At 38.2% G+C, this 14344-nt stretch overlaps 1 protein-coding gene across 7 annotated transcripts in view; it reads left to right on the top strand.

Moving 5' to 3' along the window:
* The window catches only part of TMEM68 (transmembrane protein 68), a 34272-nt gene that overhangs the window by 8542 nt on the left and 11386 nt on the right, over positions 1–14344 (top strand). For 3 of the 7 annotated variants that reach the window (XR_009522578.1, XM_060035383.1, XM_060035385.1), the window contains 2 exons: positions 7676–7840; positions 10537–10730. Coding sequence is in view for 6 of the 7 variants with exons in the window: in XM_060035383.1 (XP_059891366.1) it covers positions 7676–7840; positions 10537–10730 (359 nt within the window). In the remaining variant the exon portion in view is untranslated. Of the gene's footprint in view, positions 1–5962; positions 6073–6135; positions 6467–7675; positions 7841–10536; positions 10731–14344 lie in introns of those variants that run through there. The other 4 variants (XM_060035388.1, XM_060035387.1, XM_060035384.1 and 1 more) reach the window with 4 other exon arrangements.

Here is a 14344-nt window from a genome sequence, read left to right as displayed (position 1 = left end):
ATTTTAATCCTACATATGCCTGCAAATCTTTTTGAGCACTTGACTGTCCATTACAGTCAAATGTTTAACGTGCATCAGTTCTTATAATTCTTATAATGCTGTAGAGAGAGTCCACGTGTTATCTCCATTTTACAGTTTTCCCATAAGGAAACTGAAGAACAGCGAGGTTGTTAGGTGCCCGAGGCACGCCAGGACACCAGGGAGAAGGGCCAGGATGCAGCCTCTGACTCCTGGTTCCAGGCCTGTGCTCCTCTGATCTGTGCTGTGCCGCAGGCTTGTCCCTGGTTGGGCTCAGGGTCAGAGTGTAGCGGTCGACAGACAGCAGCTTTGCAAACAGGAACCACATGCCGTCGATGTGTTGAATTCTTAGTATTTACCCATGAATACGAATGCCCTTGCCAGTCCGTACAACTCTCACACCTGCTCGTGGTTGTTCACCGGAGGTGGGATGCTGTTTCAGCATTCCGTGACCAGAGACCGTGCCTATGTGGACTGCTCTCGTTCACTGTCTTTAAAGCAGTGAGACAGAAATTCAGTGGCCTCGTTTACAGTACTCGGGAAACGATGTCCCCCTCCCACTTATAACCCTCTATACTTCAGGGTAATATATGTTGTAAGGAATTTGAATTTTTTTCTGTTTCGGGAGACATGATTTAATGTGGATAAATTCAAGTGTTAAACTTATTTTGTAGGAGCATATATAATTTTGAGGTATTTATTATTTATTTTCCTGAGGTATTTAAAAATATGCACCTATGGCTCAGAGGAAGTAAAATATATAGTTCTTACCATGTTTTAATGTTTTATTTATAATAATTTAACGTATTTTAGTAAGATAAGTGATGCTCTCTAAAATGATTTTCCTCACTCTGCTCCTTAGTGACGCACAAAGGCGTCTGTGTGTGTATTTGGATTTCGTATTGATGTCAAATCAGTTTTAATTTATGCTTTGTAAAGAGTCTTCAGAGGAATTTTTTAACTAATAAAAATGTTCATTTTAGAAAATGTGGCGAGTAAAAATAAAGAAGAAAATAATAGTCACCTAAAATTTACCATGCAGTTGAATTCTGTGTGTTTATTGTTTTTTATTTGTGTGGCAGACTAGTATTTTCATGTCACTGAGCCTCCTTACATGACTTATAATGACTATATGGACTCTGTAAATCCTATAACTAATTTACTTACCTATTGAGCTGTTGTTTGTTTATAACTGGTTTACTGTAAGTATCTTTGTATAAGAATCTATCCAGTGTTTCCTGTTTTGAAGTTAAATTTTACCCTCTAATGTATATTATGTAAGTGCTTTATCATTTTTCAAAAAAATCTGATTCTCCTACATCAAGAAACATGAATTTGGTATTTCTTAGATACCTGCATTTCTAGGTAGTCTGTCAGTGAAGCCCCTGCCCTCAAGTTGCTTACAGCCTTTAAACTATAAAAATTTTGACTTTTTTACTTCACATTTTACTATTAATTTTTAAAGAAATGGACATATTTTATTCAGTAAAAGCATCCTATAAATTAAACCATATGTAGTAGAGTTTTTTATGGGAAAATTAAATTGGGATTTCAGGAGAACATTCCCGCTGTCCTTCAGTTGGGTAAGAGTTTCCTTTCCCCTCCTCTGTCTTTCCCCCAGGGAAGGACTCCTGGGTCCGACTCCTGAGTTTGAACGAGGCCCTGCCAGTCACCGCGGGGGGACCTTGGACAGGTTACCTGATTTCTTCTCCCCTCCCTTCTCCCTCTTCCTCCTCCTCCCTTCCTTTTGCAACAATTAGGATTTTTTTAAACTTCATTTTAAAAAAATTTAGAATTACAGAAAAGTTGCAAAAATAGTGCAGAGTTCCTATTTTTCACTCAGCTTCCCCTGATGTTAACATCTTACATAACCGTTTGTATAGTTATCAGATTAACAGTGGTATAATACTATCAACCAAACTGCAGATTTTATTCACATCTTACCAGTTTCCCTGCCAGTGTCCTTTTACCAGGATCCCATCCTGCATTTGGTTGTCACGTCTCCTCCAATCTCTGAGGGTTTTTTAGTCTTTTATGACCTTCAGACTTCTGAAGAGTACTGCTCAGTGATTTTGTAGACTGTCTCTTAATTTAGATCTGATGTTTTCCGTAAATTGATTGAAGTTGTGCATTTTTGATAAGAATCCCTCTGATGGTGGGTCCTTCTCAGCACATTGTATCCAAGGTTCGTGATGTTGACACGTTTTATTATTGGTGATGGTGACTTTGATCACGTGGTTAAGGAGGTGTCTGTTAGGTTTCTCCACCACAAAGTTGCTATTTTTTACTTTGTAATTGATAGATGTCTTGGGAGAACTCCTTTAAGACTATGTAAATAACCCTTCTCTTCAAACAAGATACTTAGCTTTTCTGGACTTCATTTCCCTCTTCTGTAAAATGGGTTGTTGGAAGGATTCACTGGGCCTTGATGTAAAGTACTCAGAATAATTTTTATTACATAATAAAAGTTCAACAAATGTTAGCTATCACCATTACAGAGCATCTTTCTCCAATAACTTGGAAAGCACTAAAATACATCACTTGTTTCTTGGTCACTATTAAGTTCAACTTCACACACCTACTATGTTCAAGATTCCTAGTATTTTCAAGGTATATTTTTAGGCTATCAAAGTTTTGATTCTTATTGCTAGGAAGAAATGCATTTTGCCACCCAGTATATACATACAGGTATATACTATTTCATCAAAAGTGTATATACTGTCTTCATGTGATCTGCTCTATTTTCTATTCTACTCTCTCTTATTTAAAAAGAAAAATGCTGACTATAACTGACTAAAGTGATTGCATAACTCAATGAGTGATGGCAACCAGCATTTGAAAATCACAGGTGCAGGTTAGCACGGGCACACCTCTAGTAGGAGGTGTGGTGTGGGGAAGGGCACAGGTCGTGGAGTCAGATGCATGTGGGCTTGCGTCCTGGCGGTACCACTGTGTGACCTCAAGTAAGTTACATGGGCTTTTCTTACTTGGGTTTTCTCATCAGTGCAGGGATTCTGTGAGGACCAAATGAGATAGTTATTACGGATCCAATACAGTGCCTGTCAGGTGAATGCTCAATAAATGTTCATTCTTGTTTCTATGGGACAAAAGTGAAAGCACTATCCATGGAGAAAGTAACTTTTGAACAAGGCTTTGAAGAATGAGTGGGAAAGAAATTGAGTAACTATTTCACACCATTTTGTTTAAAAATTAAATAGACAGTTTTGCAGGAAAAGAGAAATGATCAAAATTGGTTCAAGAAGGAGAGAGAAACAGAACAGACCAGTAATCATGAAATAAATTGGAACAGTGGTCAAAGTCTGTATCCTCCTCCCTTCACAAAGGGCCGAGAGCCCACAAGTTATACTGAACTTTTAAGGAACAGATAATGCCCATCTGTGTTTGAGAGTGTGGGAAAAAATGTGGAGCTACACAGTTTATTTTGCAAAGCTAGCAGAACTTTGCTATTGAAACGAAGGAGAACACAAAAAGGAGATTTGCAGGTCAGTCTTATAGAATGTAGTTTTATAAAATTCAATAGTTATAATAAAAAAAAATCTTAGGAAGCGAAGACTAAAAGGTACTACTTCAGTAAAGGGAATGTACCAGGAATCTTCAACAAAGATGATCCACATTGGAGAAGTGGACAAGTATTAAAGCGAGTCCCATAAGTAGGGACCAGAACAAGGAGGCTCTCACCACTGCTATTTAACATTGTCCTGGAGCTCCTAGAAATAAGTACAGAGACGAGAAAAGAAGAGATGCCTGAAAGCCAAGTGAATCCACCTATCAGTACTAATATGATTAGTTAGCAAGGGAAATGGGCGTATGATAAACACAAAATTAGTAACTACTCATATACCACCAATAATCATTTTTAAAGTGGAAAGGAAAAATGCTACTTGAGGCTAGATCTAACCAAAAAACACGTAAAAACTTTATGGAGAAACTGTATACTTTACAAATGGAATTCAGAAAAGGTGAAGTGGATAGAGAGTCTCAGCGTAGGAGAGATGTTGCTCGGCAGCCCACACTCCCAGTTCCTTCACCAATTCAGTAGACTTCTAACACGTTTTCATCAAACGTCTAAAATGCATATAAAAGGGCAAACAAGAATAACCAAGACAAATTTGAAAAAACAAAAGAGGAAGTTTTCCCCTAGCATATCAAAACCATTCACATTTATAATGATTAAAATTACAGCGTTGGTACAGGGAAAGGATCATCACAAACAGATCAAACAGATTAAAAAGTCAGAAATGTGAATTTAGTAAATGATAAAAGTGGTATTCCAGATCAGCAGGAAAAGATATAGGAAAATATTTGATGATCTCCAACTACGGAAGGTCTTAAAGAAGATGCAAAACAACAAAAACTGTTCAAAAAAGACAGAACTAAAAGACACATCAAAAGATGGGGCAGATCACCACAAGTCATTTACAACATGGCTTAGAAAATAATAAATTAGTAAGAAAAGAAATCCAACTTAAAAGTGGTCTAAGCATGTGGTCTAAAAATGGTCTAGATATAAATGCCAATAATTACAACAGATTCATAAGCCCACTAGTAATTCGGAAAGTGCACATTAAAACTGCACTGAGATAGCATTTTTACTCAGAGGATTGGCAAATAATTAAAGTTTGTTGACATTAAAGGATGAGAATGTGGAGATGGGAACTCTCACTCGGTGCATGTGAGAAAGTACCGTAGTGTAGCGAGTCAGGAGGATGATTTGGTAGTTTCTGTTATCATTTAAAATGGGCGTGTACCATATGATCAACAGTTACCTGTCTTAGCATCCAGTCTAGTGATAAATTCACACATTCAGTGCACAAGGATGCATATAAATGAAGGTTCATTGCAACCAATATTTGAAAAATTGGAAACAATCCAGTGGTCCCTAAATAGGAAAATGGCTAAATGAACTGTGATAGGAATTCATTATGGAATCCTTTACAGCCATTAAAAAAGTCATTAAAAAAAATCGCTACATGTGTATATCAAATAGATGTCCAAGATATGTTGTTGAATGGAAAAACTGAGATTCATTGCTATAGTCCTAATAGGAAACTACCTAGGTTAAAACATGCACACACCTCAGTACTGAATAAAAGGCAGGGTGTATTCAGGACCAGAAGATGAATCATTCATGGGTGAGATGTATGCGGAAGGATGAACCTGGAGAAGTAGACAAATTAGGCTTTCAAGGCTCTTGAATGCTATGCTCAGGAGTTTGACTTTATTTTGTAGGTAGTTTGCCTCTGTGTGCTTTCCGGAGGAAGACTCAAAAGGATGGTATTGTTATTTTACCATAGTGTGTAGGCGTATAGCCTTGAAAATGGATTATTGGTGACAAATTTAGAAAGGATCTCTCTCTTAGGAGAAGATCATCCTTATCTGGATTCAAGATGCTGATGTCTAAAGCCAGTGGGCAGTAACTCATTTACATAGTAAAGAATCGCTATGGAGGTAGATGAGGCTACCTGAGCTCCCGTGACCTTCAGATCCTCGCCAAAGAATCTGGAGAGGCTCAGGGGACAGAGCAGGGGAGGTAAATAAATGCGCATCTCTTGGCATCCAATAAGAGAACCGCAATCGTCCCAAGGGTAGGGCTGTTTACATTGAAGGGGCCCAGACCGCTCGAAATGTGCATAAAATGTGCATACGGAGGCTCCCCGTCCCTGGACAGCGGATGGACGGACGGTGGCGATAGCTGCGGTCCCGATTGCGTTCTCTGAGCTGCTGTTGCCCATCAGATCCCCAGGACTGGGGTTCTGTAGGCAGGAGAGGACGGGGCCACACTTCAAAACCAACACTGGGAAGAGGGAGTGATAGATTTCAGAGTTTCTGGAGGTAAAACGCACAGAAGCTGGTGACCAGGGGAATACAGAGTCTGAGCGAGGAGCAGGTAACGTGCCCCAGGATTTCTGCTTTTGCTCGACAGGGAAACATGGGACAGGAAGTGCTCCTTTAGAGACGGTCACGTGAGCAGCACAGAGGAGGGAGGCGCCCTGAGTCCACGTGACACCGAAAGAATCTGACATCACTTGATCGGTAATTGGGACCTAAAAGGCCTTGACATTGACCAGAGTGATTATCTGCCGGTGCTTTTATAGCGAGGGGCGGTATGACCACATCCACGCTTTACGAGTGACGCAGTTGAATATTGGGGCTTAATGTTTAGTGGCACGATGGTAAACTCTAGTTTTTGTCAATAATGAATTGATTCATTGAATTTTTCTACTTTCAATCAGGTGACCTGGTATTAAGTAACAATTATTTCTCAATTCTTTTTTTTAAAAAAAAAGTATTCTGGAAAACAAGAGAGAACCTCAGGAATATGCTGTATAGAATCCCTGAAAGAAGTATTCTTTATTTCTTGGAAAATTTATCTGATGGGACAATCGATCCTTTGGATAACGTCAGACAACTTCAGTGACTGTTCTAAGTAAATTGAATTACTTGAATTAGAATTCGGTAATTGGGAAGAAATGTTAAAAGTATAGACACATACAGAATCTTGAAATATCATTAAATTTAGTTTTTAAAAACATTCTCTTGAGCCCATTTGAAATATTACCAAGTAGTTTATTCCTTCAGTAGTGGGGGGGGGGGGGGGAGTGGAACTCTGTCCCTGCCCGCGTCAGGTACCTTCGGCAAGTACCGGTTCTTAGAAGCGGTGGAAGGCTTTCCTGCGCTTCTCCCTGGGCCAGGTTTTGCTTTTACAAGAGAAGCTTCCGGGAAGCGAGGGGGATTTTGTTCTCTGAATCTTTAGCAGGGTCTCCCGTGAGTCTCTGGCCTGCCCTGCCCCTGGTTTTCTCGTGCATATGCGCTGAGGCCTGCGTGAGGCTGGCGAGTGGGTGCAGACTCTTGTTTGTCTCTGGGTTGCCGGGGATCCAACACCTAGCGCTCGCCCACATTCGGTCTTTAAGTGTTTGTTAACATTTTGGTTGTTTTCTTCTCTCCCACTTTGTGGCACCTGCCCGCCCTCCCTCCCACGCGGCTGAGAGAGCGACTTCAGCTTTCTAACGTGCTGCTGCTTCTCCTTAGGGTGGGAGTGAGGTTCTCTTACGGCTGCAGAGTTGATTTTAGTTTTCTCCTTTTCTGTATTTGCGACTGTTAACCTTCTCCAACAGTGAGAAACCAGGCTGACATTATCCTTAATATGTAAACTGATTTGATCAGTCCCCCTGGGTGTAATCAGTCTCCCATCACTGCCACCGTCCCCTGCCACTCAGGGACACCACCCTGCTCCACTCGGGCTCTGACCCCCATCCTCATGCCACATGGCTCCCCTCCTTTGCCCGCCCAGGCCCCAGCACCCTTTCTAGACTCTTCTCCTGTGTGTGGGCTCTCGTGACCGTTTGGGTTTTGACTCGCCATCCCGGGCCACCCTGTACGGATGCCCTCCTCGCCCTGCCTGGGCTCCAGCACCCACCGCAGGCCACCCTCCACCCAGGCACCTACTGCACGCCGGCCCACCCAACCACTGTAGGACCGATATATTCAGGGAGGGAGGGAAGGGGAAAGTGGATGGAAACAGGGGGGCTTGTGCTCCCGAAAGAAAGACTGAGTGTCTGAGTTAGTAACCATCCTTTAGTATAAATAAACTAATATTAAATACATTTTAAGTATCTGTATTTTGTCTTTCTAACAGGTTATGAAGTTCATGGGATGGAAAAAATACCAGAAGGGCCAGCACTGATCATTTTTTATCATGGAGCTATTCCCATCGATTTTTACTACTTCATGGCTAAAATTTTTATCCATAAAGGCAGAACTTGCCGAGTAGTAGCTGATCACTTTGTTTTTAAAATTCCAGGTAAACTTTCACTGTAGCTGGTGATATAAAAATGTTTAATTAACATGATCAAACTATGTGACAGTCTGTATGTCTTTGAGTTTAGTATCTGTTTTAGGTAATATACCTAAATATAAAAACATTATGGTCAAAAATGTTATCTAATTTCTTTCTCTATTAACAGGTAGTCATTATTTTTTGAAGTTAAATCATAAAAGAAATTGTAACTTTTTCCAAACAATTAATTTGTATTTTGGTATAGAAGGTAGTTGATTTTTCATATGGTGAATTTTTCTATGAGATATTGATCTGGGAGTTTAATTTTATAGTAATTAGTGTTTGATTACTGTCAGTTTGATAGCAAATCAAAGTTAAAAAAAATTAGCCAGGATATATTTTGTCTTTATATAATCATATAATATTGCCTCAGAAATCCTAACCTAAAGAGCCTATTATGTCTTTTATCATACTTGACTTGCTTGGTAGAATTATAACTCTTAAGACTGAGGACCACTTTTTTTTAAATATTCATATTCATAAAGGCTTCGTACCTCTTTAAAAAGATTAATAAACTGAATGGTTTCAAACATGATAAGAGTTTTAAAAAATATCATTCTAAAGTAAACTCATTAAGATTAAATCTTATTTTCTTCTGTCAGGAAGTCAGCAGAAACAAGCCAAGAAAGTTTATGGTATGTTCTCTGGAATTGTAAAAGCAAAAGCCAACCGTCAACCAGATAAACACCAGACAGTGAATGAAATAACAGTTCTCTTAGTGCCTTTCATAGACATGGTTAATGTTTCCAGCATCCTTGGGCCACTAAAAAGCCATTTGTACTTTGTGTATAAACTAAATTGGCTATAAAATGTATTTCTTTGGACAGTAATATGATCACTTTATAATAAGCTTGGAAACTACAGGAAAGAAAAACATCATTATATGGTCTTACCCTCCTAACATATATCCAGTTATCATTTTGATTTATTTTGTTCATTTTTTAAAAAATTAATTCATTCATGTATTTTTGGCTGTGTTGGGTCTTCGTTTCTGTGCCAGGACTTTCTCTAGTTGCGGCGAGCGGGGGCCAGTCTTCATCGCGGTGCGCGGGCCTCTCACTATCGCAGCCTCTCTTGTTGCGGAGCACAAGCTCCAGACGCGCAGGCTCAGTAGTTGTGGCTCACGGGCCTAGTTGCTCCGCGGCATGTGGGATCTTCCCGGACTGGGGCTCGAACCCGTGTCCCCTGCATTGGCAGGCAGATTCTCAACCACTGCGCCACCAGGGAAGTCCTATTTTGCTTCATTTTTAATTTGCACATCTTCACGTTATGCAAACTGTTTTGTTCTTTTTTAAAAAACTTAATGTAGCATTAACATTTTCCCATGTTTTATAAATAACATTTTAAATATATGACTAAAATATTTACTTAACTAGTTTTCTCTTATGGAACATTAGGTTGCTTACTTTTTTTTCTTTTTATAAATAATAAATGTGAATATTTTTATTTAGCATTTGACTTAAAAATTTCCCCCTTTATGATCTTTATGATCTTGTAATTTATTAAACCTCCCGTTTATTCATTTATCATGAGAATACATCTAGTGAAATCAGTGAACTTTTAACATAGTATAGGATGAGAATTATTTCTTCTCAATAATATTGATAATCTTGCTTCAGATCCTTAAACCTGTGAGAAGTTGGATTATTCTGCACAGTTTTCACTCTCCATCCCCATATTTCCCAGTCTCAAGGGATAATGTATACAAACACCAGTCCTCTAAATTTCCAGTTTAGGATTTGGTTAAAATATTTAATTACTGATAGGATTATTTCTTTCATCCATAAATAGCTATAATTTGAAAAACTGTATAATATTAAGACTGGAATTAATTGTTTCTGAGCCAACCACTCACTTTATTAAAAACTCTTAATGATATTGCTATCATTGTTGATTTAAAAAAATTTTTATTGTGGAATTAGCAGTATCTAACTTTTAATTTCAATAGCTTTAACTGTGGCTTGCCAATTTTGGTAGAGCTAGAGCAGTCAGACTCACATTCTCTTGAGTGATTCTCTTTCTTATAGGGTTAATGGAAGATTAGATGTGTGATTGATGATGGGATGTCCTTTCTGATTGCTCTAATAAATACTGTAGACAGTGTTTGGCCATGAGATGCAGTGGAAGGAGCTTTGGACTAGACATACCTGGACCGGAATCTCTGCCCTGCCCTTTGCTAGGTGTGTGACTTGGAGCAAGCTTCTTAACTCTCTGAGTCAACTTTCCTCATCTGTAAAATGGGAAGAAGAATCCCTATTTTCCCAGGTGTTTTTTTTTTTTTTTGGCCGCCACACAGCACGGCATGTGGGATCTTAGTTCCCCAACAAGGGATCGAACCTGTGCCCCCTGCAGTGGAAGCATGGAGTCTTAACCACTGGACCACCGGGGAAGTCCCATGAGTTTTAATTAAGAATTTGAATATGTAGCCAGAGTAGTAGGTGATCACTGAGAAAGTAATCAGCGAGACATAGCTATTAATTTACCAGCAATATTAATCTTATGTTAACCTTAAGAGTTGTTGTTGGTTTAAAAAAAAGTAAAAAAAAGAATTTACTGATTTAAGTATAGATAGTACATTATGTAGGTTGTGAAGAGTTTTGCTCTTGAAGAATTGGACAAGAAGTACTTAAGATATATCTTCATGCTAATGTTTCTTACAGGGTTTAGTTTATTACTTGATGTATTTTGTGCTATACATGGACCAAGAGAAAAATGTGTTGAAATTCTGCGGAGTGGTCACTTGTTAGCTATCTCACCAGGTGGTGTTCGAGAAGCCCTGATTAGCGATGAGACCTACAACATCGTGTGGGGTAATCGTAAAGGCTTCGCTCAGGTTGCAATTGATGCAAAAGTGGTGAGTTGTATAAAACTGATTATTAAAGGAAAGCTGTGTCTTTAAAATAAATGCTTAAATAGCTTAAGAGTATATCAGAATTTAGATACTGTCATTGAGCTGCTTTAAAAATTAGTGTCTGTAACTCTAAGATAACAATAGAGAAATATTCCTTGTGCATGGGAAGCCATCTTTATAAAAAAATTCAATCTGGAAATTTGCAAATATCTAGCAAAGCTTTATTTTATGCTTCAAAATCCAGCTTCTTTTAATCAGATTTATGAAATTTTTTGTATTCCTTCACTTATACTTTTTTTCATAAGTATAATCAATCCAACTCCGTGTGTTTTAATCCTTTGGTTCAACTGAGTTGGCACGTTTCAGTGATGGCTGTTGGTTGGTTTCATTGTAATTCTTGCATTTGTGACCAATTTGTATAACAAGAGAGCCCAAATAATATATGGTTCCTACCATTTTTCATCAGTAAATGTGATCAGCTCTCTAATAGTATGAATAAAGATGAGAAAGAGATATTGGTGTAATTTAGATCTTTTTAAAAGAACGAATTTGTCAATAAAATTAAGTGTTCCTCTGGGATTCACTGTAATTATTCTACTTAGTAAACTGGAAAATCTGAATGTCATCTTGTTTTTTTGCTTTGGAAAGTATATCTAAGCTTTTTGGTCTCTGTATTGTACTTTATCCTATGAAACATTTATTACTTATGGAATGTTTCTTCTTTGTTTTCTGTTTGTTTTCATTATAGATTGTCTATCAGGAAAAGAAATCATAGCACTTGACAAGGTGGTTTTCTTTTTCCAGGCCAATTAGTTAGGGACTGCTGCTAATGCTTTCACATTTCTGTTTTTTGTGTGTGTGTTTCCACTGCTGTCATATAGACACCAGTCTGCACCCTTAGCTTGCCTGTTCATCTTGCAGATACAGGCTTTTGATTAAAAAGGAAAGGATTATGGATGACTCCTTCTAACCCAAAAGCAACATTTGAAGAAGAATGGACATTTTCCCTTTATTTTTTAATTGCAGAGTTACAATGAAATAATATACATTGAGCTCTATTCTCTGTACATATTTGTATATGTAATTCCTAGAAGTAAGTTATAGTGCTTTAACAGTGTGATCTTGGTATAAGTTAATGTACTTGTCCAAGTGTTTAATGATGGACAACATAAAAATTTAAACACTACTGTCCTATAGTAGATTATAAACTCCCTTAGGACAAAGCCACGTTTTATATTCTGAATTCCTAGTACAATGACTAGCACTTAGTAGGCTCTCTGCATTTGTTGAATTGATTTTTTAAATACTACAAGAAAGGAGTCTTTTGAATTTAAGTCTATGTTAATAGTATTAATGATACAGAAAATTAATTTATAGCCCATTTTATTTTCCAAAAAGTCTTATGTACTAAGGTAGAAAACAAAACCTTAGACTTTATGAATAATGTAGAATATAAGATGATATATGCACAGTTGTTCCAAAATTAAGGATAATCAGTGTAAATGTACATTAAAGCAATGATAACAGCTAAAAACTTAAAGATAGTTCAATCTTCAGGTTTGTATTTTGAGAGAATTATTTCTTCCAAGGTTTAAGGTAAAAGTGACAAAAATAGATTTGGAATCACACAGATTGATCATGGAATTCTAATTCCTCATCCTTAAGTTACAGTTTTAAGGACCATTGCCTGGAAGAAGTCTTGAAAGAAAAAATTATGTAGAGAAAGAAGCCCGTTTATCAATCCCTGAGTTTCTAGATAATTAATTAAGATAACCTAGATAGAGCTTCCCTGGTAGCAGAGTGGTTAAGAATCCACCTGCCAATAAAGGGGACACGGGTTCTAGCCCTGGTCCAGGAAGATCCCACATGCCGCTGAACAACTAAGCCCGTGCGCCACAACTACTGAGCCTGCGCTGTAGAGCCCGTGAGCCATAACTGCTGGGCCCACGTGCCACAACTACTGAAGCCCATGTGCCTAGAGCCCGTGTTCCACAAGAGAAACCCCGCAATGAGAAGCCCACGCACCACAACGAAGAGTAGCCCCCGCTCGCTGCAACTAGAGAAAGCCCATGTGCCGCAACGAAGACCCAACACAGCCAAAAAAAAAACCCCGATAACCTAGATAATTTAAGGTTTTTCATACAAAACTTGAGAAAATATAATAAACAGCCTTTTACAAGTTAATAAACAAAAATCTTTAACGTTGCTGATTTACAAAATAGCACTGCATCACTGATAAGCCTTGTACCACCCTAACCTTTCTTAGCACTTTTAAAGGCTTTATGTTGGTACCCCTGTACAGTAAGTAGGTGACATATGTAATTATTCCAGTGTTACAGATGAGGAAACTCAGGCACACAGAGATGAAGGGATGGAGGGACCCTGTCACACAGCAAGTCAGAAGCAGAGCTTACAGTTCAGGACTGCAGGCAGCTGGTACACTGCACAGTGAGTCCGCCAACCCCAAGATTAGAGGGCCTTGCAGATCCGCGAGGGAAGCCTTTCAGTCACATGAGGATACAGTTGTAAATGGTACCAGCAGCTTATTTGAAAAAGCCCTTCTTAGGTCTCACAGAATTATCATAAACTTTGAATAAAAAGCTACGACTGTTGTTACAAGACTAACCACATTTAAATTGAAACAAAGGAATGGAAATTCAAGTGAAAATCTAGGTCATCAACAGAAATTCACAAAATATTGGCAGAAAATATTTAAGGCTCGTCTGCAAGTTACAGGCTTTTTGATATAATCTAAATCACTCTTATTTTGTGAATTCCTGAGAATTCTGACGCTAAGAATTTTTAGGTAATTTCGTAGCTAAATAATTTGGGGAAAAAAATGAGCCCATTTACTCTAATTGGAAAACAAATAACAGATGTAAAAGAAAATAGCATTCGTTTCAATAAAATTGTTTATATGTATTATCTCAATCTATAAAAACCTTGAGATGGGATCATTATTATTATTGTCATTTCATACATGAAGAAACAGGTTTAGTGACCTGTCCAATGGTTCCCACTTAAATTTTTGTGGCAAAGTTAAGACTCCAAGGCCACGCTCTATTCCCCAAGAATAGTTTTAACAAAATACACATTCTCTACCTCTTCACACACGTGTACATACACGTACAGAGATACATGTATACATGTGATCAATTTGATTCTAGGTTACTTATGCAACTACCTTGTTATACAAAGTGTGCGCAAACAAAGGAACGAACTACAGTATGAAGTTGTAATAAGGTAATGCTTGCAGCTGTAAGGCTGCAAGCTTGAATGTAAATTTAGAAACCAGGGTATAGCCTGGAATACTGAGTTTGTAGGGTAAGCCTTCTCCGGTTTAGTATCTTCTAGAAATGCCCAGCTTCTGGAGAGTTGGCCATTTAAAGGATGGTATATATATACCTGAAGAGTCTTTATAAAGTGCAGCCTTCAATACTAACTTCGGGGTTCATGCCAGTCAGTAGACAAAAACCTAGCAGCACTGATCAGAGAAGGCAAAGTGGTGTATATATGAGCTGAAAGCTTTCTGTTCCTTCCTGGGCATCTTAAGTTCTCAACTCTAAAGACATAGTAGAAGTATTTAAAACATTAGGATTCCAACCATCACTTTATTC

The sequence above is a fragment of the Delphinus delphis genome, chromosome 17 (assembly GCF_949987515.2).
Source record: "Delphinus delphis chromosome 17, mDelDel1.2, whole genome shotgun sequence".
Taxonomy (NCBI): Eukaryota; Metazoa; Chordata; class Mammalia; order Artiodactyla; family Delphinidae; genus Delphinus; species Delphinus delphis.
This window is presented reverse-complemented; position numbering and strand designations above follow the sequence as displayed.